At 33.6% G+C, this 25,143-nt stretch overlaps 2 protein-coding genes and 1 pseudogene across 3 annotated transcripts in view; 1 reads left to right on the forward strand and 2 right to left on the reverse strand.

The window, feature by feature from the left end:
• The first annotated feature begins 1,419 nt into the window (after positions 1 to 1,419).
• On the forward strand, positions 1,420 to 12,393 carry LOC134248878 (U3 small nucleolar RNA-associated protein 25 homolog). 2 transcript variants are annotated; one of them, XM_062731267.1, is made up of 21 exons: positions 1,420 to 1,561; positions 3,723 to 3,780; positions 4,728 to 4,818; positions 4,907 to 5,173; positions 5,352 to 5,443; positions 5,576 to 5,677; positions 5,832 to 5,907; positions 6,029 to 6,081; positions 6,295 to 6,380; positions 6,645 to 6,710; positions 7,011 to 7,125; positions 7,553 to 7,631; positions 8,265 to 8,421; positions 10,033 to 10,129; positions 10,496 to 10,581; positions 10,795 to 10,877; positions 10,995 to 11,071; positions 11,260 to 11,331; positions 11,417 to 11,541; positions 11,740 to 11,838; positions 12,137 to 12,393. In XM_062731267.1, exons 1-21 carry the CDS (start codon positions 1,431 to 1,433, stop codon positions 12,384 to 12,386), a joined length of 2,262 nt encoding a protein of 753 aa, XP_062587251.1. In that variant the 5' UTR covers positions 1,420 to 1,430; the 3' UTR covers positions 12,387 to 12,393. The 2 variants fall into 2 exon arrangements, with proteins under 2 accessions (XP_062587251.1, XP_062587252.1); XM_062731268.1 differs by having other exon boundaries at positions 4,913 to 5,173.
• Positions 12,394 to 13,828: 1,435 nt separating this feature from the next.
• On the reverse strand, positions 13,829 to 15,051 carry LOC134248907 (uncharacterized; annotated as a pseudogene).
• Positions 15,052 to 20,587: 5,536 nt separating this feature from the next.
• LOC134248908 (uncharacterized) overlaps positions 20,588 to 25,143 on the reverse strand; it is a 28,594-nt gene continuing 24,038 nt past the window's right edge. Inside the window, exons 12-16 of the mRNA XM_062731302.1 lie at positions 22,608 to 22,766; positions 22,282 to 22,423; positions 21,917 to 22,051; positions 21,730 to 21,778; positions 20,588 to 20,850 (exon numbers count right to left, since the gene is read on the reverse strand). Coding sequence (XP_062587286.1) covers positions 20,693 to 20,850; positions 21,730 to 21,778; positions 21,917 to 22,051; positions 22,282 to 22,423; positions 22,608 to 22,766 — 643 coding nt within the window. The 3' untranslated portion in view covers positions 20,588 to 20,692. The remainder of the gene's footprint in view (positions 20,851 to 21,729; positions 21,779 to 21,916; positions 22,052 to 22,281; positions 22,424 to 22,607; positions 22,767 to 25,143) is intronic.

Here is a 25,143-nt window from a genome sequence, read left to right on the forward strand (position 1 = left end):
AATAAAGAATGAATGAATGAATGAATGAATCGGTATAACTGACCTTGGACCCTCCACTTACAAAACGCCGATCAAACATTTATATCTCTTTGTTTGTACAAATAAAATATGTTTTACATGCATAGATCTAGAGAGAGGGGTCCGGAACACCCCTCTAAAATTTGTAAAGTTATTTAATGCACAAACTAAACCAACTAAAAGTTATTTAATGTATAAAATCAATCAACTAAAAGGGACCTTAGAACCCCCCCCTCCCCAACCGAAAATGTGGATTCGTGTTAAGTTGGTATGAAAAATGTCATACCCATGAAGGTATGACGCATAAGAACCCCCTCTCCCCGGCTGAAATAAATTTTCACATTTAGGAAAGGTATTTACGTATTTTTATCTTGTCAAGAAATTTCTGGGTTGGATTTTTTTTTTTACCAGAGTAACCCCCTTGGAAAAAATGTCCTATAGATCCGCGCCTTTTTTTTTTTAATTTACATAAATATCAATATGAAAATAAAATTTATTCAAATATGTGTGGCAGTTGGCAGTAAGCAGCTGACAGTTGGCAGTAAGCAGTCAGCAGTTGGCAGTCAGAGAGATATTTTTCGCACCTGTATATTCTAACTTCAGGAAAACAAAAAGCTAAGAAATCATAACAACCCACGAGGGTTTAATTATTTGCAATATTTTTTTTCCAGATTACAATATTATAGCATCGCAAACCACGATTTGGGGGGGGTCCACTCAGCACATTTAACATCGGGATCGGTGTTCATTCGTGTGTTATTACCTCATCGGCTCGGTGTCGAGTGGTTACGACCCGATTCCGTGTTCGACCCGCGTGGTAACGACCCAAGTGGTTTCGACCTCCTTATAATTATATACATACAGGTAAATAGAGAGGTTCACACTATAAGGTATGGTGTATACATTAGTTATACACATGGTTACACGGTAGCTGTATGGCTTCAGGGAGGGATACGTGTCAATTATTGGTTGTCAACATTGAAGTCAATAGTAAACTTGAGATTGTTTTTAGGACAAGGATGCAATTAATTTCATTTGAAATATATAAATAATTTATATTTGAACATTGTTCCTTAAAAACTAATCAGCCCTTTGTGGGATAATATTCGAATTTATGGTCTATACATGTATATTAAATGGTTTAAATAAACATAATTATTTAGCAATATTTTTAATGATAAACAGTCACGATCGGTTAAAAAAATCTGAATATTTTGAATTAGACCCCAAAAATTGTTTTTAAACTATCGACATTGTTATAATTAATATTGCCTCGGAAAGAAACCACTCGGGTCAAAACCACGCGGGTCGAACAAGGAAAAGGGTCGAAACCACGCGGGTCGAACAAGGAATGGGGTCGTACCCACCCGCATTCATTGGCTCACCACTTGCAAAACTAGCAATGCGTCAATATGGCACCGAGAAAGCATGGAAAAGGACACCTGAAAAGAAAATCAAAATCAAAACATTCTCAATTATCTAAGCGGGAAAGAAAGGAAATAAAAGAATATGGCGAAATCGATCCTCTCAACAATGGCCATGGGTAAGAGCATGTCGAGGTTTATAATTAATAAAGATTAAAATATGTATACCTGTATACTATATAAACAGAATGCCTCACCCTGGATTTTGGTTTTTTAATATGTATACCTACTGAATGTGTTAAAAGAATACGTTTACATATTCAATAGTTAAAAATTTTTATATGTTGAAGGGATATTAGGGTACGACCTTTAGGACGAGAGCACATGTCATGGCTTATTGTATTTTCGACTTATTTGCAGGTCCAGTATAATCTCTAACTGCAGAACTGTAGCATTATGGTTTATTTATATTTTAGTCTTTAACCATAACTTTAAGATCCTGCACAAAATTTTCTGCGAACTGTTGAGGAGAATTTCTCCACTTTCCAGCATTGGCCAATCAATTACATATACCTAATTCTAGACATATTTTTTAAATATTCCTATAGCTATTTTGTTGATCTATCAACCGTTCATAATCAACTCTACAGACCAATAAACTTGCTTGTTTTGAAGTTACTGCCATCCAACTAAAAACTAAACAAGCCAGGTCATTGCATGGTTTTTAGAGATGAATATAAAAGTCTAAAGAATACTAATTTTAGTAAAAAAAAAAAAAGTCATCTGCTAATTATCTGCAATATCAATACCTAATATCACGAATATCTGGCAATTATCTAACTAAGCACATAGTTATGGTGAGCAAGAGTATCTCTTCCAGATTTGTGAATTTTATGGCCCCAGGGTCAGGGTTTCTTACTACGACTCTTTTGTGGGGGAGTTGAGAAAGCTCTAGATTTTGGGGGCACATTACATTGTTTACAGTAGTAACAATCAAATGATTCGAACAATTTAATGCTGAAAGTACAATGCATTTCAAGAGTTTGACTCCAAATAGTAGATTGCCAAATAAGTAAAGTTTAAAATATTTTATCAGCTTTAAAATGTGACGATTTTCTATGAAAATTTAATGAGAAGAGCCCGCTTATTTAAAAAAATTGTTAAAATGTAATATTTTAGGATTAGCTTGTCTAAAAAATTAATCAGGCTGGTTCAGCAATTTTTAAGCAAGGTATTCCACCAGGATTTTTTACTTATCTGTCCTTATAAACTCTACCGACCAATCTTGCATTGTATGCACATTTGCCCCCATCCAACAGACGTTTCCTACTTCCATCGCAAAATAGTTCCTCTAAGTTGAGTAATCACGATATCAAGTATTGAATCATTGTGAGTTTGTTTTGGTGGAACTTTTGTTGTTACCACAAGAACACAGTTTGCCGTGAGATGCAATGTGCAGAGGATTGTGGGTCAAGAGGTGATTGCAGAAAAAATCATTTGGATCAGTGTGCACAATCTTGATTTTATCTTCGCCCAGATATTGTTCTAAGAACTTGCACTGTACTTATAATGTATTAATGATCCAAGACCCAAGTACATGTGGCCCATGACCAAAAAATATGGATGCATGTTTTTGTTTTTTTTTTCTATATACACACTGAAAACAATTGGGTAGATAGAATTTTGCTATTGTTAATTATTATTTGTTCTTATTTTTTGGTAAATAGAGGCAAAGCTTTAAAATACAATATATTTATAAAGCAGAAACTCTTTTTCATCATTTAGTTATATCTTTTTATACACTTAGTACTGATTGTTCTATAAAGGGTTTCTTAAAATGATCAAAATGATAAAAAAAAAAAAGCATTTATTCGATACATTGAATTGGAAAACATTCAGTCATATGAGACAATTTCTTGATTTTACAATAAAAAAGTTATTTTAGTGGGCATTTAAAATAAAATGGGTTCACACATCATCTGTATTGTAATTTCTTATTATACCCCAGGCTTGAAAAGTGGGAGGGGATACTGTAATCGGTATGTCCGTCCGTCCAGCTGTCCGTCCATCTGTCTGTTACGCTTTGGGGTACCCATCTCTTATCCGCAACTCCTCCTATACCATTTAGTGAAATTTAATGAAACTTTCACAAAATCTTTATTACATATTTCCATTGTGACCTCCTATTTTACTTTTTGATCCGACACATATATTGGGTTTCCCGGCCACAGCAAAACATGGACTTTGTCATCAATTATAACCATATGGGAGGCGGGGGGTATCATTTAGTAAGCTCATTGCACACAGTACCTCTAGTTTTTGTCTACTTTCTGTTTATAGAATTGGTTCAAGAGCACAGTTTACAAAGATGGCTGATGTTGAAGATCATAAGCTACAGGTAAATGCTAGATACTTAGTACATATTTACTTATAGGGCCGAGCTTCTGGTCTAAATTTCTAAAAATCATATCTTGTCAGGTTGAGCACATTCACTACATTTAGCTACTTAGCTTGAATAACCTACATAGATACAGGTAGTATTCAGGAGCTAGTGCTAGTCTGCATCTGAACTGTTTAGAAAATTGTTAATTGCTTTCCAAGACCTGTCTCTTTCAGAACAATAGATATCAAAAGTTCTAAAAAAAAAATGGGGCTATGTACTAAAGATATTTTGTGACCAAAAAATTACGTCTTGAATGAAATAAAGAAGACCAACACTGGTTATCATGATAAATCATGAGAGTTAATAATTTGGCACAAAATGAAGTCTCACATCCAGGCATATAATTACCACATGAAATATGGTATATAGTTGCACAATGGAAATACATCTTAAGTGTTAAAGCAGTAAAAACAGCAAAATTTAATGTCAATATCACAAGTCACATACTAGTGCATTTTTGTCTATTTTATATATAAAGCAAATTTGTGAGAACTGGAACTGAAATACTAAATTTTTTGGGAACATTATTTCTGCATAATGGTCAATAAACCTTTATTAGCAAGATAAATTTTCTATGAATAACTGAATATTGCATGCTGTTGTATGTAACCTTAAAGACAAATAAATATTAGAAAGAATTTTTTGCAACCAGTCTTGTAAAAAATCAAGTTCTCACAAATCATGCAAATAAAAAGTGACATACAGTAGCTTAATCCAGCTCCTTTGATTAGTCATGCAGGGAATTCAAACTTGATAGCTAAAAGTAGTGAATGTGTTGTACCTGCTCAACCTAAAATATGAAAATTTGAATTTGTTGCACTTGTTAAGGTCTGTTGTACATCTTTTATATTACTGGAACAGAGCCTACGTAGTTTGATAACTTTAAACGCTTTTTAATTCAGGAATCAGACTCGTCAGATTCTTCAGAAGAGGAAGTTGATGCCTACCAACAGCTTTTAGCATCTGTCCACGGAAAATCACAGAACATCGTAGGTCAGGGACCATAATTAATAGGATGTGATAAAATCATTACGGTACAGTGTGACCTCTTATGTAGATATATATTAGGTTTTGTTTCTACGAGCAGAGTCTGATGAGGATGAGCAAGAAGAAGAGGAGGAGATCAATGGAGAGGATGATGTAAGCAGTAGGAGTGATGAGGAGGAGGAGGAAGAGATGAAAGATGATGGAGAGGAAAAGGAAGAACAAAGAGAGGTTGAAAACGAAAGTAGTGAAGCAGAAAGTGAAAATAGTGGAGCAGAAAATGAAGAAAATGAGGATAATGAGGAAGGAGATGAGATCATAGAGAAAGAAGAAGACAAAGAGGATTATGTTGTCAAGGAGTCAGGTAATATTGAAATAAAATTAAATACTGTATACTGGGTGATTTTGTAAACTGGGCAAATTTGCAGCAAAAAATGTTTGAAAGTGTAAAAGGGAGAAAATAACACAAGATGAAAAATGTCCCTAAGGAGTTATTGGATTGACTGCATGTTTGGAATGAATTTGTTGTTGTTTTTTTTTAGATCCCTTCAGTGTACATTTTGAAACAGACTTGTCAGAGAAGTTTGCTGAAGGCTTGAGTAACAAAGAAAACTGGAAAAGTGAAGAGATCAAGGTAAAAAAAAAACACTTAAAAACTGTATTCCTCTGATTCTCTGTTATTTTAACTTAAACAGTCAACTCAAATTTACTTCAATATTTGGAAAAGCACATGTGTTAGTTTGTTTTTATTTTTGTTTATTTGCAGGTGAAGAATCTTGGCCATGGATCATTCACAAGTCCAAAGGACCACAGTTATTTGGAAAAAATGAAATCTCTTGATAGTGAAAAAGACCTAAAATGTCTTTATGTGAGAAAATTAACTTTAATATTCACTGGTACACATGTAAATAGTTTACTTTGGACTAAAGGATGACATTCAAAATTTGTCTTTGTATGGGATGCTCTCTATATCTTAAATAATTGAAATGAATGAAAATGTGTATTCATTTCTTTTCCATCAGGTAAAACACAAGCTTGCAGAAGGTGTTGAAAATGCAAATAGAAAGCTATGCAAAGTTGATAGTTTGGGAAATGGAGGTTAGTGTGTATCGCAATGTTTTATTTTTGTCTTGATACGAGTACCGTAATAAAAAAGGAAACTTACGTGATTGATGATTTTATGATAAGTTTATCAGAAAAAATGCTTGATATCTTTCAGCACCATTAACTCCCTTCCAGTTCTCACTTTTCCGAGTCTTGAATAAATACCAGGTTTGTTTAATTCTCTATCAGGAAACATAACATACAATTTTATTGATTAAAAAAATGGTGGCAAATCTATTGTTGGTCAAGAAAGAAAACCCAAATAAATACCTGCCAGACCTTCATTTTGAGGTGAACTCACTCTGAGGTACACTTCAGGAAGGGGAGTCTGGACCAATCGGCATCACCGATCCTGATCATGTAATAACTTCTGTTATACAGGATGTATACTATCCAGAACGAAGCCATAAAAATGGAGAAGAAATACGCCTTGTTTACTGTCTGCATGCCTTGAATCATGTCTTGAAGTAAGTTTAAAAAAAAAAACTTGTATGTTATACATTCATGACATGTATTACAGAAACAATTACTAGTTATTAGCTCACCTGAGCTGAAAGCTCAAAGGAGATTTTCTGATTTCCTGTTATTGACATCTGTCCATCTAAACTTTTTAAAATGTTAACTTTTCTCAAAAGAAAGGGCCAAGTCCTATTCCAAAGGTATCTTCTTTTTCACTGTGTCAGCTTTTGCCAAATCAATTCCTGACATAAATCTATGTTATACCTTTACAGAACCAGAAGTCGAATCATCACACACAACACCAGAATTAAAGCAAAACAACAAATTACGGGTTTAGAGTAAGTAGAATACGTAAAAACTCATCCATATTAACACATCACTGCTCTGCTTCTCTGAAATCACTGGCAACACCACTGCCTTCTCCTATTTCATGTAGACACACCATGAGTGTTTTACATTACCTCTCCTTTTACATGATTATGAGTTTATCATTACATTTCCATCACCACTACTCAAGTATTGCATTTCTCCTCCTATTACAAAAACCACTTTTATCTTATCTTTACCTGTACTTATAGACTACACTAAGTTTCTTCTATTATATGGTCCATGTGACATTACATTGCTTTATCTAACAGGGAGTATCGAGACCAGGGCCTGACTCGCCCCAAGGTTTTAATCGTCCTTCCCTTCCGAGACTCCGCCCTCAAAGTTGTAAACCTCATGATGAAGCTGTTGATGTCGTCAGACCAGGTTTGTGTATGATATTAATGGTCGTCATTAAGCAGAAAAAAATGATTTGCATGAACAGAGTATGTGTTTGATCTTGCAAGTCAAGGTTATATGGTGTATGTAATCATTGATATATTGGGATGCAAACTTTAGTGCAATGACATCACGTAAGTGACTTCATATGCACAGGTGCCACTTATTTAGGATCAAGTTAATGAGGCCATGGCCTTAAATGTGTTTGAATTCTTTAAGATACACTTAATATTCATTCAGATCCTGCAGCTATATGAATGTTAAGGCTTACAGGGGACCAGAAGATCATGTACTTTATGTAAAATCATACGTATATTTTTCCTAGCGTACCAAAGTAGCCAAGTATTGTCTGGAATTAACAACTGAATATAGCAATGTAGTATTTTTGACTGTATGAAGTAGAGAACAATTTCAGAGTCTGGTCAGCAATAAGAAAAGATTTCTAACAGAGTACAGTGAAGAGGATATACCAGAGAAGAAAGTTCCTAAACCAGGTACTGGCCTTATGTAGGCCGATAAAACTTTTCTAAAATGTCTACTGTTCAGTGATTGAATTTTCTTAAAGAAACAGTTTAAACGGTTCATTGATCCCATTTTTCTATATATTTCATTGATCCCTTAAATGAAAGTAAATCAGAATGTATAATGTCTACAGTTTCAAGATGGCAGATTTCCTGTAAAATATGTCCTGTGTGTGAAAGTGAAGTCTGGAAATTCAGGCCAGGATTTACACTCATGTCATACTATACAAAATGTTTGATGTTCATTATAAGAAATTTAAATATGCAAACTAGGTGTACCATTGAAGATACAACATATAAAAGGTTATATACATGTAGTTAAATACATGTCTGCTTGTAAGAAGGTTGATTCAGTTTAACGAGATAAAGTTTGATCATCTGAGTCTAAAGACCCTCCGATACGGAGTCAGATGGAATAGTTTTTGACTGTTATACATATACATTTTACAGAGCTGAAATGGTAAAAAGCTGGCTGAGATTAAAAAAAAAACAAATTAATGATATGGGGCCTCTAATAACCAGGGGACCAATTTGTCAATTCTGCTCTCTACTATTACAAGATTCTTATGCATTCAATGATGAGTTGGATTGAATTTACAATTACAGAAGACTTTGAAGCCACATTTGCAGGAAATATAGATGACCATTTTAGGATAGGACTTGGAGTGGCAAAGAAAACCTTAAAGCTTTACACCAAATTCTATGCCTCGGACATTGTGTTGGCTTCACCTCTTGGACTGAGAACCATAATAGGAGTGGAGGGGTAAGAAGGAAATGAGTTCATCATATTATTACACAGTATATTATATTAATTATCATTTACAATATAAAGCATGTAAAATAATTCTCTTCTGTTGTCATTGGATGATAAAAAGTAGAATATTTTTGTACTTGATGCCATTGAGGTACCACATAGTAGGAATATTTACCGATCATCTAATTTTGGCATTATTAGAGATGATTATTAATATCATTAGAATTTAAAAAAGTCACCTATAATTAAATCCAGATATTGTTAAAGAAAATGAAAAAAAAGTTAGTACTAAAATCACTTATAATTTACTACTCTAAAATTAAATGGTCATTTTCTGGATAAATTCGCTAATTTTGCGGGTCACTAAAACAGTCCATTATTCGGTATAAGTGTACAGGTCTACATTTAATTCCTTTTTAGCTCACCTACGAATTTATAAAGGTTAAGTTTTTTCACTTCTATGTCCTAATTTAAAAAAGTGTGTTTCAGTGTACCAGTCAAAGTTTCAGATGCTGCAATTTCAGCAAAGGAATGACCAGATTAATGTTTGTGGTGCAGGTTAACATTTTTGGTGCAGTTTTTGGTGTAGGTCTCATTTCCGAGTAACTATAAGCCCTATGTTGACCAAACTTACATGGATGGTACATCTTAGGATGCATACTACCAGACTTGCTTTGGATGCTGAATCTGACCTACATTTTCCGGTTGAGTGAACAGGTTAAAGTGTTTGGTGCAGGTTTCATTTCGAAGATATTATGAGCCCTATAATGACCAAACTTGCATGGATGGTACATCTTAGGATGCATTTTACTAGATTTGCTTCGGATGCTGAATCTGACCTACATTTTCCGGGTGAGTGAACAGGTTAAAGTTTTTGGTGCAGTTTTCATTTCCAAGTTTCTATGAGACATATAAACAAACTTCAATTATTAGGTACAAGTGTAAACAGGTTTCATTTCCAAGTTAATTTATATTGCTTTTTCTTAGGATGCATATTAAAGACTTGCTTCGGGAGAGAACAGTTTAAAATTTTTATGCAGGTTTCACTTTTTAAAAATTCCATACCAGAACTTCTGATACATTTTCTGGACGAGTAAACAGGTTAAAGTTTATGGTGCAGGCATTTCCAAGTAACATTTGACCAAACTTGCATGGATGGTACATCAAAACTAGGCTGGCTTCAGAAGCTGAATCTGACCTACACAGTTTTTTATACAAGTTTCATTTCCAAGTAACTTTGAGCTCTATGTTGAACAAACTTATATAATTTTTGCTTCAGATGCTGAATTCGACATACATTTTGTAATAGACCTCATAAAAGTTATGGGTGCAGGTCTATCACCAAGAAACTATAAGGCGTATATAAACCAAAGTTGCACAAATGATGCATCAAGGGATGAAAACTCTCAATCCTTCAACTGGATTTTAACATTTAATGCATTTTCATGATGAAGATTGAAGTTTTTATAGGTCTATTGTATCAAAATCAAAATTGCATAAATTTTGCATTTTTGGATGTACACTTTTTGTTGGTTAATTGTGTGACTTAATTTGCATTACTTAAAGACAACGTTCGTTGAGGTGAGCTCTGTAATCTCTGATTACCTATGTTTTTTTTAGGGAAAAGGAGAGAGATTATGACTTTTTAAATTCCATAGAACTTCTGATATTGGACCAGGCTGACATTTTTCTGATGCAAAACTGGGAACACATTACAGTATGTATCTGCCTATATAATTTTTGGAGTTGTATAATCAAAGATCCAGAACAAAGTTCAGAGTCATTTTCCTTCAACACATATGCCAGATTGAACTGAATAACTTAGTGTACTGAGTACATGACCTAAATACAGAGTTACTGAGTACCTACCATTAACACAGTTTTTTCATTAAAATATTACTAAATTTATACATTTTGTTAAGTTCCTACAAGCTTTGTACTATAGATCTGGGAGAACTTGAACATAGTATAAAATTAAATGGTGTTTCCTCTTATGATTTACAACCCTCAAACAAAAATAGTGGGTGTGCACAAACAAGAGTGATGACCTTTTTATTTCACTACTGGCACTTCTGTTTTGTAGAATTTGATGTCACATCTCCACCTTCAGCCACAGGAGGCCCACGGTGCTGATTTCTCACGTGTCAGGATGTGGACGCTTAATGGATGGTAATGTAGCTAACTATATCTTACTCAACACCCATGTCTTCACAATGCTTCCCACCTCCTAGCAGAAAATTCTATAGATATTTCATTTCTCTGCCTTCTATTATGCTCCAAGATTTCTGCTTTCATTTTAAATCCTGGATAATGTTAATAAAGTGAGATGATTGTTAATATAGTGAGATAAATATTATTATAGTGAGCTGCTTTTTCTTACAGGTCTAAATACTACAGGCAGACTCTGATATTTAGTTCCCTCGCCACTCCAGAACTCAATTCTCTCTTCAACAAACACTGCTGCAGTATCCTTTACCATCTAACCATCAGTACAACTGAAGGGAAGGTGTAAAAATAAATATATTGTAAATAATATACATTAAAATATGTTAAAACACAGTGAAGTTCCTGAACTGAAGAAGATTATGCGGGCAAGTTATCTGTTAACAGAAAGGAAACTAAAGGCACCATATGCCACATAGTCACCCAGCTACCTCAGGTTAACCTTTTTGTTAATTAGATATAAGCATCATTTTACCAGTTCTGTAATTAATTATCAGCAAAAATGTCAGTTTTAATAATCTTAAAGTGATTTTGAAAAAAAAAAAATTCATTAAATAAGAAGTATTATTAAACTTGGGACTGTATTTTCCTCATTTGATTAAAATAGACTCCATTGATTTACAGGTATTCCATAAATTACCTGCTTCCTCTTATTCAGAACTGGCAGATGTCAGATTTGACTTCTTTCTTAAGAAGGTAAGGTTTTATGTCATGTAACGCAGCCTTTATCAGGGTTTATTGACATTGTGACATTACAGTATTTTACCGTCTTTCCTTACAGATACTGCCCACTCAGAAGGACGCGGTGATGTCTCAGACTCTTATCTTTATTTCTTCTTACTTTGATTATGTCAGAATACGCAATCACTTTGTACGGGAGGATTTGGAATTTGCCCAAATTAATGAGTAAGATTCTGCTTTTGAAATTTTGATATACTTGAATAAAAAAGACATTTAATCATTTCAACTTGATGTTTAACATAGCTGAAAGTATTCAAATTAGATTTTAATTGTAAATTTTTTCCCATATTATAATCAGATTTAGTTATGTAATCATTGATTACGATATGGGACTTTACCTGTAGATCTTGTGTCGTTTTATAGATATTCCAGTACGAAAACAATAACCCGATCAAGAAGTGAATTTTATCACGGAAAGGTGCACTTCCTGTTGTACACAGAAAGGATTCATTTTTATAGAAGGTAAAATTATTAACACACATTTTCAAATTTTGGATTTTGAAAAAAAAATATTTTTGAAATTAAAATTTGATTATATGTAAAAGCAGAAATTAAAATTTGTTCAAAATTATCAACAAAATTACACTATATACTTAGGGACGAAATTAAATGCCCATAATTTTTGATGACAAATCAAAAATAGAAAATTTTTTCAATTTACATAAATAAACAAAAGGTACTTTTCAATTATTTTAATGCAAGGTATTGCAGAAATTATTTAAATTTATTCATAATAACTGTTATGCTGCCTGTTTTTCAGATTAAAATTGAGGGGGGTCCGTCATATCGTATTTTACGAGCTTCCAAGGTATCCACACTTCTACAGTGAAATGTGTAACATGCTACAAGACACTCGCAGACAGACAGACAAGGAGAATATGACTTGTACGGTCCTGTACTCTGGCTTTGATGCACACAGACTGGCAGATATTGTTGGTATGGATAGAGCAAGTCGAATGATCAACTCAGCAAAGAAGACACACATGTTTGTAACAGGCGAGGACTCTTAACTGTGGTAAATACCCATACCCAACTCCTGTAACAGGCAAGGACTATTAACTACAGTAAAGGTTCTACTTTAAAAAATGATAGAGATGCTGACCATGGTGTACAGTGAATGATATGTTCTGAATGGCTTCACTGGAAGGTAGGACTATCTTCCTCGGTTTCCAGGTCATCTTTGAAGCTCTGTTTGAATTGGCTGTATTTTGCACAGAGCTTCCCAAATAAACATCCTTAGACGTGAGGATTTGTCAACAACCAGCATTGGAACTCCTCATGATTCTGTTTGTATGTTACTTTACAACACATTTAGTGAATAAAACAGGCAAGAAATTCTCAGAAGTGTCTGATCTGTGAATGAACATTTAGTCATTAATACCATACTAGTGAAATGTCTAAACATTTATTATAAAAAAAATTATACAGTAGATATGCTACATGTTTGGCAGGTACGTCAGCTTTAATGGCTTTAAAAAAAGTAAAGATCTTTTAGCTTGATTAAATCTCTCAGTTCATCATATAATTATGATTAATGGAAGTGGCTTGCAAAGTGAGGGATTAGTTTCTGACATTTGTTCAGGTTTGGAATCAGTTATAAATGTACAACTTGAGTTTGTATATGGAGAGTTCAGATTTGCCATAAAGTATAAACATTGTGATTACATATCAAATAAAATTACACCTGTTTGTTTAAGAAAACAAAACAAGCAACCAAGTAAACATTTTGGTACCATTGTTTTAAAGAACTATGTGCGGTATTAACCAACATTTGCCCCCCAAAATCAAACTTTGATGGAGTAATATTTAATTAAGTCCTTAAACAGGGGAGTATATGCTGACTTCAAAGCACTGAATAATTTCATAAGCAATGACGTCATATGTACGTAATGACGTCACAAATATGACGTAAATTTCAGTTTTTTATGAATTTTGCAGAAAAATGTACATATTTCGTCGATATTTTAAATAAAAGTCACCGAGCGCATGTGTGTTCAGGATAAATATTTTGATATAATGTGTAGAATGATAATATCAATGAAATATGTCAATATTGTTCCTGAACACACATGCGCTCTATAAATTTTAAAGCTTAAATTGTTGAAATTTTGTCCATTTTGTCCTCTTTCTGAAAAAGGATATAAAATCGGACTAGTGTGTGACGTCATAAAAACAGAAATTGTGAATACACTGCTCTGGAACTATAATATTTTCTGTTAACTTATATTTCTCGTACAATTTATTGAATTCAGCACATTTCAGGAAGTTTTCAAAATTTGACTTTTGTGGGGGCAAACATATGCAATATACCGCATATAGTTCTTTGAACATTTTTTCAATAGAGCTGTGTGGCCCATGTTTATTTGTTTAATTTTTTATACCTCAGAACTTGTTTGTTTATTACTCTTAGACAATGCAATAGTACACATTTGTATGAGGTTCATAAACACATTTACGTATATACAAAATGCAAAGTCAATTCCTGATTAGAACACAAAGATCTATAATCCGTATGCAGATTAGGCTTGATGTTGCTCCTTCTTTGTTCATGTCATCGTTGGCCATAGAGGCGAGAAATACAGCGTCCATAAGACTTTCGATTAGTGGAGTAATTTCCTCATTCTCTCTTTTTGATCTTTTTCCTCCAATTTTTCTAACACATAGGCAACTGGCCCAAGAGCCTGTTGAAGCAATGATTGAGATTTTTGAAATTTGATATCTGTAGGTCTTGTATTTGTCTTTCTCCAAATTTCGGGATTCACCCGCGGAGCTGAGAGAAACTCACAATTTTCAGGTTGTGGGTTCTTTTCCAAGAGATCAGTTATTCTTCTTTCATCATCTTTCTTGGTTTGCTGATCACGAACAATTGATTTTAGAATCTTTGAAACTTTCGCATTAGTAGAAGTGCCCTTTTTTTCCGAAGATGTAAATTTGAAAGTTTAGACAAAATTGAAGTATTTGATTGTGCTTTTGCGTCTTCTTTTTCTTGTGAGAAATTTTCCTCTCTATTTGGATTAATTATCTCCAAATCTTCATTGGATAATTTTGGTTTCTTTTAAGCGGGCTCTTCTATAAAACTGTCTATCCACACATTCTTGGATTTAATTTCCTCAATCACCAATGTTTGGAAATCATTGAATTGCTTCTGTTGTGATTCTATCAGAAGCTTGATAGAATCAGACGACTCCGGAACAGATTGCTGTTCAGTGTAATCAATTTCACAATTTCAGATGATAAACAAAATGTGTGCGCTCGCATTGGGAATAGCAGCAAAACTGATCTGGGAACTAGCAAGCATATATCTCACATGACACCGTGTGACTGAATGCTGAAGGAGAATGAGGCACATTTCCCATCTCTAATTTGGAGTTCCCCCTTAGAGTCCATCTCATTAGCTTATTCAATAGCAGATTTTAAAAGTAAGGCCAAATCAATGAATTTTTCCTCCCATGTTTTTTGCTTAATTTTGAGTGGAATGTGACCACTTATTGGGTCAAAGTTTGTTTGAGTCTGAATAGGTTGGTATTCATTTACATCTAAATGGGTGAAATCTAGAGTTTCAGCTGGTGTTTCCTCTAAAATTGTTGCAAAATTTATGATTGACTCACCATCTTCCCTTTTTGATGAACCCCTTGGACTAGCTTGTGCAGCCACATTAGGAATGACTGGGGACATTGTTGTTTGGGCTGCAGCTGGTTCAGTTGTTCTCACTTGGTTCCTGGGCCGTCCTCTTCCCCTAGAAGGTGAAACTTGCTGGCTTTGGATCTCTCTCTGTTAAATTGTTTAAGGTGGTTGTCTTGGCCTGAGACTGATGCTTTAGTTCAGTGTCTGTTCCAGAGTCATACTCTAAATTTCTGACAACTTATGTCAGAACCAATCTCTCCTGTGTAAATTTGCTTTCTTATATCTTAGAATGATGATTGCAAATAAAACAAAATTACGAGAAAAAAAAGCTTTTGAAATGTTTAAAGAATATTTAAAGATACGATGGCCATTTGCAGGTATTTTAACTATGATATATGAAAGTTAAAAAAAATAAACATGTATATGTCTTTGTCTTCATCAGTTGCAGGTTAAGCTGTCTTTTAAAACAATTCATAGCACTGGCACTTCGCCATGTTTCCCATGGCTTATCTTGTAAAGGTTTGTCTTGATGTGACTGACCAGTGGGAAGTAGTCATGTTTCCCATGGCTTATCCTGTAAAGGTTGTCTTGTAACTGACCAATGGGAAGTAGTCATGTTTCCAGTGGCTTATCCTGTAAAGGTTGTCTTGATGTGACTGACCAATGGGAAGTAGCCATGTTTCCCATGGCTTATCTATGGCACGCAAATTCACAAAAATGAGACAAACCTAGTTTCACATTTGATAAACTAGGTTTATCGACTGTAAACTATAGTTTACAAACCGTAAACTATAGTTAACGATTCGTTAAGTATAGTTAACGATTCGTTAAGTATAGTTTTCATCTGTAAAACTATATTTAACGGTTGTTAACTATAGTTTACGAATGATAATCTAAGTTTATCCGTCTGTAATAAGCGTTAACAATAGATGTTGTTGATAAACATAGATTCACGTTTGTAAACTATAGTTATTAATCATAGTTTCACAGATCGTTAACTATAGTTAACGGTTTGTAAACTATAGTTTACAAATCGTGAAACCGTATTTATCAGATAATCTATGTTTTGCAATCGTAAATGATTGTTTTTAGTGTTAAGTATAGTTTACGGTTGTGAAACATAGATTATTGCGTTAACTATGGTTTATGCGTTAACTATGGTTTACGGATGTAAAATATAGATTACTGTTGTTAACTATAGTTTACAGTCCGTAAACTATAGTTTACAACCGATAAACCTAGTTTATCGATGTGAAACTATGTTTAGCTCATTTTTGTGAATTTGACGTGCCATACTTATCCTATAAAGGTTGTCTTGAAGTGACTACCCAATGGGAAGTAGTCATGTTTCCCATGGCTTATCCTGTAAAGGTTGTCTTTATGTGACTGACCAATGGGAAGTAGTCATGTTTCCCATGGCTTATCCTGTAAAGGTTGTCTTGTAACTGACCAATGGGAAGTAGTCATGTTTCCAGTGGCTTATCCTGTAAAGGTTGTCTTTATGTGACTGACCAATGGGAAGTAGTCATGTTTCCCATGGCTTATCCTGTAGAGTTTGTCTTGTTGTGACTGACCAATGGGAAGTAGTCATGTTTCCCATGGCTTATCCTGTAGAGGTTTATCTTGATGTGACTGACCAATGGGAAGTAGTCATGTTTCCCATGGCTTATCCTGTAATGGTTGTCTTATTTTACTGACCAATGGGAAGTAATTATAAAATATCTGTACTAGGGATTTTCTTTTACTTCTAGTAGTTAACATTTTTAAAAAGTCATAGTTAAAGTATCTGAAGATATTTTATGGCAAGAAACAATGTCCTTTTGGACATGGAAATCTGACTTGCATTTACTTAAAATATTCAGTTGTTAGAAAAGGATTATTTCACAAGAATAACAAATTTTACAAAACATTTTAATATTATTTGTCCTGTTTTTGCAATTGTAAAACTCTATTGTGATAGAATGTTCTATGTTACACATACAGGAATTAAAATTGCAGCTGTTGTAGAAAAAAAATACATTAACTATGCATTTTTTTCTGCAATAACCGGAATAAATAATTTGTGTCTTTATTTACAAAGACATTTTATTATGTTTGTATGCATACATAAATATAACATTAAGCATAATGTTACCAGAATTCTTCTTGAGAAGTTGATGCAGTTGAACTTTGGTATCTTGAACACTAAATGTCCTGAATACCATGGATATGTTGAATTTTTAAAGAAATTCCTTGATATTTCAAATTTGAAAGTTTTTTTCTTTATCCCATCAAGGTTAAGATTAGATGCAGAAATTTGGCAGAAAATTCGGACAGATAAAGGAAAAAGCTACAGATCCAAGCATTGTTAAAACCTTCGATTTATGCTGTCGTTTTTTGGTCACTCATTTCAGGTATTATTATCTCTTGTATTCTTTGATTTTCCGTGCTTTAGAAATGATATCTGATGATTTTCCCTACATTTTGTCCTATTTATAGGCGAGAGTATGTTCTTTGAAAGATATTTTACTCGTGGTCACGAACATGGACGTCAGAATGGAAATTTTTACAACCGATATTCCAAAACTACAACGGCCTGTTTGAGGCCGTTGAAAGCTAAAGTATCAAAAACAGTTGTTAATTACATGTTTAGCATTCTTAAAGCGGAGAAAAGCTTAAAAAACAAATAATTCCCGAAGTGAGCGACCAAAAAAAAAAAAAAAACAGCGTAAATCGAAGGTTTTTACAATGCTTGGATCTGTAGCTCTCTGCTTTATTTGTCCAGATTTTCTCAAACAGAAAGGTGCAGTTGATGAAGACATTGAGGTTTGACTGTATTTTAAGTCGATTAATTTTAGAAATATGCATTTAATTGAGGATCAGACACTGCTATACACATCCTGATGGTCACACAGCTCTGGGCTTACTAAAAGTCTTCAGTACCATTTAGATAAAATGTTAAAAAGTATTCAGGTAGAAATCATAATTGTACCTTGTTTATTTTTAAACAAATGTTTGTTGTATAATATATATGGTTTATTTTTTCTGGGATTTTTTATGGTACGAAGTTTATGCCTTAATTATTCAATTTTATATTCCATATATCGTCTGTAATAACATTTTACTAATGAAAATTTTATGTGCAATAATGATAAAATCTTTTGAAAGACAATAAATTATGAACCATTATATGTGTATTGATTAAATGTTCTTTACTAGTGTCACAAAAAACAAGCTTAGAAAGTTGCAGTCATACAGTAAGTTGAGCCATGTGTCTTTGGTAATGACGAAACACAAAAACTGTTCACAACTCTTGTTTACAAGGTGAAACATCCAAATCATAACTGTCCATGATACTTAGATTTGTCTCTACCAATCTGATTAAAGTCTGTTCTGGTACGCTACTGCTTCCGACTACGGCTTGAGATTTCAACACTAGATGGGCGAAGGAGTGATCTGTTAATCGTAGACACATACGCCTTTTACCTTGTCTTAATTTTTTTTTTTACCCAAATTTAGAAATGCTGTTTGATGACCATGAAACATATGGACCACTGTTTTTGCTGACAAGGTCATTGTATCAACATAAAACTTGAGTAATGGTGACTTTAAACGAGACCACTGATACATGTATTTTTTTTTCATGAACTTGTTTGTCAATAACTTCACTCATTTTAGAAATTTTTCAAACGTAGAGCATGCTCTCGTGTATCTAATCAATTGAGGAGGTAAAGTCCGTATGCAGATAAAGGTACATGTATATTGGTGCATCAGTGAGGATTGTTGACGATTGAAAAGTTGACGTCATCATGTTTATTATAGAGGTTGGTTGTTAGATTACCATTAACGTCTTTTTTTCAATGAAACAGAAAAATGAGAAATGAAAGTGAAATAAAATATTTTTTTATAAACTTAAGTATTTTATACTTGGTAAATTATCATTTAGGTATTACATGTATTCTAGCTCTGGCATGCCAAATTCACAAAAATGTATGGCACGCCAAATTCATAAAAATGAGATAAACATAGTTTCACAGTCTATAAACTAGGTTTATCGGGTGTAAAGTATAGTTTACGGACTGTAAACTATAGTTAACAACGTTAATCTATATTTTACATCTGTAAACCATAGTTAACGCGATAATCTATGTTTAACAACCGTAAACTATACTTAACACCAAAAACAATCATTTGCGATTGCAAAATATAGATTATCTGATAAATACAGTTTCACGATTTGTAAACTATAGTTTACAAACCGTTAACTATAGTTAACGATCTGATAAATATAGTTTCACGATTTGTGAAACTATGATTAACAACTCTTAACTATAGTTTACGATTGTAAACTATAGTTTACAAACGTGAATCTATGTTTATCAACAAAATCTATTGTTAACGCTTTATTCAGACAGATAAACTTAGATTAGCATTCGTAAACTATAGTTAACGACCGTTAAATATAATTTTACAGATGAAAACTATACTTAACGAATCGTTAACTATAGTTTACGGTTTGTAAACTATAGTTTACAGTCAATAAACCTAGTTTATCAATTGTGAAACTAGGTTTATCTCATTTTTGTGAATTTGGCGTGCCATAAAAATGAGCTAAACATTGTTTAACAGTCGATAAACTAGTCTAATCGGTTGTAAACTATAGTTTAAGGATTGTAAATTATAATTTACAGACGTGAATCAATGTTTATCAACAAAATCTATGGTTAAAGCTTTATTACAGACAGATAAACTTAGATATGCATTCGTAAACTATAGTTAACAACCGTTAAATATAGTTTTACAGATGAAAACTATAGTTAACGAATTGTTAAGTATAGTTCACGGTTTGTAAACTTTAGTTTACACTCGATAAACCTAGTTTATCAACTGTGAAACTCTGTTAAGCTCATTTTTGTGAATTTGGCGTGCCATACATATCTAGCAGACAACAAAACAACTTCGTGCGATACATAAATCGGCCGCTACTGTAGCAGATGAGACTAAGATGTCAAACCAAACCACTAAGTTCTCCGTTGTACATAATTTTTGACATTGACTTTCTTTTAATTGGTTCCTGAATTCAGAAGGCACCGTCCTTCAGTTGTAGCATTCCTGTAGATATTCGGAGAAGGTCAATAAGTAGGACTCACGGTGGGGGGGTGACCGATGTCAACAGGGATGCTCACTCCTCTTGGTCACCTGATCCAACATCTGGATTGTCCAGGGGTCCGTGTTTTATGCTCTCTTCACAGGTTTGTATTGTTTATAGATTTTTTTAGATTAACCACTGTTCGGTATCTGAGTGTACTTTAAAACTGTTTTTACAACGTCAGCTGCAATGCTTTTGACCTTGACCTTTTGAGCCTTGAATTACAATGTAGAATGATTTTTTCTTGGCCATTGTAGAAAGTCTGAGGCTGAGAGGTTAATGTGTTCTTTGTAAATTGTGAGATTTATTTTTTTTTTATTAGTGACGAGTTTTCATAATGGAGCCTTCAAGAAATGTGAAGAAAGCATCCTCATAAAACAAAATATTTATTAAAATACTACAAACATGTACTTAAATTAATATTTTTTCTTCATATAAATAAACTTATTTTTCGGGCTATACACAATGTATCAAACTCTTGTACATTAGATGACACACTGTCCGTGCCCAGTTTCACATCCAGGGTCATTTTCTGCCAGCTTCCGACTCCCCTGTCTCTGAGTTTCATTTACTGACAGTGTCCTGACCCCTCTGTCCTGTAACCCCTAGACACGTCCTACAACACACGTTCCTTACTGCCGCGAACTGGCACGCTTCTTCTCCCTGTCTCTGGAGCAGCCTGTGACAGTACACCTCATCCTCAGGCGCGGATCCACACAACTCTTCAACAAGGGTTACAAGAAAATATTAAAATGAAAAATAGTATGGATAGGTTCACCGATATAAAAAAGATAACTAGTGAGCAGATACTTCCAAGGAGAGAACTATTCCAGATCTACAGGAATTAAACGTGTTCTTTAGCTCTTTTGAGTAAAGTAAGTATATATATTTTTACCTTTTCTGGATTATTCAATTCAGATTTAAATAAAACCAGAAGTCTCTGTCGAGACTGTAGCTCTACTGGTTTATACTTAAAAAACAAAGGAAGAGAAAAGTAACAGTTGGGACTTGAGACTTTAAATCAACAATAAATAGAAAAATGATCCTTGCCACTCATCAAAATAAAAACCGATGCACAGAATTATGTATCTTAGTATAGTCTACTTGTGTGCCAAGTTATATTAAAATCAGACCAAATCTGTAGGAGGAGTAGCATTTTGAAAGAATTTCACAGAAATTTCTATTTTTAGTAACCACGGCAATATCTTTCATCGAAATCAAAAACCGATGGCATCATGCACTGAATTATGTATCTTAGTGTAGTCTACTTGTGTGCCAAATATAAACTGAAATCAGACCAAAACTGTAGCATTTTGAAAGAATTTCACAGAAATTTCTATATTTAGTAACCACGGTAACACCGTTCATCGAAATCAAAAACCGATGCACAGAATTATGTATCTTCGTGTAGTCTACTTGTGTGCCAAGCTATATTGAAATCGGACCAAAACTGTAGAAGTAGCATTTTGAAAAATTGTTTACAGACAGACAGACGGACGGACGACGGACGCATTACTATCGCATAAGATCTTCTGGTCTCTGACCAGTAGAGCTAAAAAATTACATATGTGCATGAATTTATCGTAATTGGACTCATTTACCAGATTCTCTGCTGGCATTTTTTGGAACGCACTTTCCCATTCTGCAAATCTGTGAAACATATACGATATTTGCGATGAAAGAGCTGTTATAATTACATGTATTACAAAAATACTGTATATCTTTAAATAAAAACTGTTTTCAAGAATTTACAGTTCAAAAGTTCACATGTGAAGAATATGTTCTCACCTTATTTTCCCCACATACGGTTCCCGGTAAGGTCACGAGCCTCGCTTTAGTTTGACACATTTTAGGGTTGTCTGGATTCTGACACCAAACATTTCCACAAAATCGGTCATCATTAGACCGAGACGGGGTAATGTACTTAAAAAGAATAGTTAAAGTGAATTCAAAATTTAGTTAAATTTACCTTTGAATTCCTCTTATATAAAAAGTTAAATGGTATTTGTAGCTATAACCATGATGATCTGATCAACATCCCGGTTTCTCTGGTGGGCTTTAATTGTAAGTATATCAGTGAGGTCATTGACAAAGAACTGACATTAATTTAACATCTCAGAACCATGAGTCAGAGGGGTTACATGTGTACTTACAAAGCAAAGTGTAGAATTCTCACCGAACACCAGTTTACACTGCGTCTCACGAGTGAATGTCTGACCTGGAGGTCGTGTGTCAAGGTCATAGGGATACGGGAATTCAGGATTAGCATCATACAGACACTGGGGCTTATTGGACCTGGATATAACATTTCATTAAATCGTTATCCTTTATCCATTTTACAGAAGGAGCAAATAATTAAGAAATTTCTTTCGATTGACTTGAGAAACTTATTTAATATAATCTTCATTTGCACTTCATCATCAAAGGACAAATACCAGTTAAGAGTACAGTACCAAAGCTTGAACGATACACAACTTGCCTGATAAGTTGAAGAATTTTACTACTTGAACAGTGCGAGAAATGGAAAAGATTTTGAACTTTCTCTGGGTTCATCTGATGTTGAGGCGCCATTATGTAGTTATCTTCTGCAGAGCAATTCCCGCTATTGCTACTTTGACCATCATGAACAGCACCGAGACTGTAAATTAAAACCAAATCTCGTACAATTGTATAACATATATAGCAAAGACTTGGGATTCTAACATGCGGGAAAAATTACATCAGTACAAAGTAAACCGTATTATATATTTTTACCACAAGTGCATGCTTCTACTTGTCCTACCTCCAAGCATCTCTATATTTATGGTGTTTCTATACCTGTCAGTTACATTTTTATGTCAAAAAATATTAATCTAATTTAAAGCTATTGACAGATAAGTTAAGGTATCCGATCCATATTAGCCTCAGATTCAATGGAATTGAATGCATAATAGATATGTATGGGCTGAATAATCAGTGTAGTTAGAACTAATTTTCATCTTTTAGTATAAGAATGTAAGAGTGGGACATGTCCTAATTTATGACCTTTTCTTGCCCTTGGCGAGTTATCTTCCTTTGATTTTACTCAATAAAAATTAATTTAAAACAATCTGTCTGGTAAAAAAATTATTTTTAATTGTTTTTCTATTTCCAATGATCAAATACATCTTTCCACCAAAGCATTTTTTGATATCTGAAGTATTTATTTTTTTATCTTAAAAAACTTACTTCCCCCCATAGACTTCAATGCATTCTTCAATAATTAATTTCTGCTTAGGTAATAAAATTTTTGAAAATTTCTCTTGGTAAATCCCTTTCTACTCTAAAATGCTTTAAAATAATATCAGGATATTTTACAAACAATTGATATTTAAGGTTAGAAATTTTGGTCCTAATATGGGTCGAATACCTTAATGTCACAGGTATTTTAACAACCTCATTTAAAGTCAGCATTTCGTAAATTCTTTGGTCGTCATAACAACTTTGAAAATACAAGCTATCATTGGGTCGTATATTGGGTAACGTGTTTCATAGAAATGTTAGGTGTTTTATGCTGAAGTTGACTATGGAATGTTACCTGATCATTACATGGGGCCCACGGCGGGTGTCTTTTGTCTTTCTAAATAGATCACTTCGTTACTGTCTTTTTAATTAGACACGTGACGAACGAAGGTATTGCTTTACTTTACATGTTTACTAGTTCTACCTGTGTGCTATTTCATGAGCCACCACCCCCACACTCATGAAGTCTCCATTTTCTCCCACAATGGATGAAGAGTGCCCTTGTCTGTCACATATCTTATTCATGTACGCCAAACCTCGGAAAAGAAGACCGTAAATAAATAAATAAGTAAATAAAACAATTTAATTCTATTGACAATATTGAATATTTTTTATAATATCTAAAGATACAAGGAATTATCATCAAAGGAAATCTAAACGTGAAATAAGTAGAATTCAAAACCATTTTATTAAAATTCATCGTTGATATTTGTAGTACTTACCGTCGATTTTCTTCGAGTTTTTTACCAGAGCATATCTGAAATATGTGGTTTAGATGTAGTATAATTTATAATCATTAAGTCACTCATATAAGAAACATAAATCGCAAGGAGAGACATATATATGGTATGGTACCCCACATAATTGAAAAATGAAGTAAATTCAAGGTAGCAGAACTTGCTTTATTTAGGTTTGAACATATTTTTTTCACATTCTACCTGGTGATGTACCTTCTAAAACACGTTAATTGTCCAAATTTTATCGAAAATTTCGGAAATAACAATTGGCCATTTTTCAAAATGTTAGAACTGCAATGAACTGTCATTGAGAAATACTCGGATTTCGCCCCGAGTTAATGTTTGTGACACCCAATTACGTACTTTAATTACACAATTATTTCTAAGCACTCCTCAAAACTGACATTGAAAGAGGCAATAAGAGTTATTATTTAAAGAAGATAAACAGCTTCAATTGTAACATTAATTAATTAATGCAACTTTTACGGAGGAGTGAAGGTTAGTTATATGTATGTATAAGCATTTGAAAGTAGAATTTTTACTTGAATTCCCAAAAACTCGGTTCGTGTTCTAATGTATATGTAATGCCAAACTTGGACCAGTTCAAAAGGATTTTTTTTTTACATTTTATTTTCTCTTTTAATTATCATCATTGAGTAAAATGCTGACTGATGTTTTTTCATACTAATTGTTAGTCCATTATTTATACACTGAATTGTCCACGGGTTTTTCCGTTATTTCCCGATTATGACAAGGAACACACGGCGGGTGTGACTAGTCGGCAAGGGATGCTCACTCCTATATGGCAACTGATCCCACCTCTGATGTTTTGAAGGTCCTTGTTTGCTCTGGTCCTATTTTGTATTATTTTATGGAATTTCGTTCTTGAATACTGTTCGTTAGATCTCCATATTTTTAATTAAAATAATGTTTTTTCAGATATTATCTACAAGAAACGTCAAAAGTTCCAAGTGACTGGCAATGAATCGTCTTCGTGCTATTGATGTGTTCGAGGAA

This window comes from Saccostrea cucullata, unplaced genomic scaffold (genome assembly GCF_032062105.1).
Source record: "Saccostrea cucullata isolate Sc308-1 unplaced genomic scaffold, CSIRO_AGI_Scuc_v1 ctg62, whole genome shotgun sequence".
In the NCBI taxonomy this organism is placed as follows: domain Eukaryota; kingdom Metazoa; phylum Mollusca; class Bivalvia; order Ostreida; family Ostreidae; genus Saccostrea; species Saccostrea cuccullata.

Bases quoted from the DNA above. Each gene is read 5' to 3' on its own strand.
- LOC134248878 (XM_062731267.1), top strand. From the start codon at position 1,431: ATGGCACCGAGAAAGCATGGAAAAGGACACCTGAAAAGAAAATCAAAA. The intron at 6,082-6,294 runs GTTTGTTTAATT...TCTGTTATACAG, and splicing joins GAGTCTTGAATAAATACCAG to GATGTATACTATCCAGAACG. The intron at 11,542-11,739 runs GTAAGATTCTGC...GTCGTTTTATAG, and splicing joins GAATTTGCCCAAATTAATGA to ATATTCCAGTACGAAAACAA.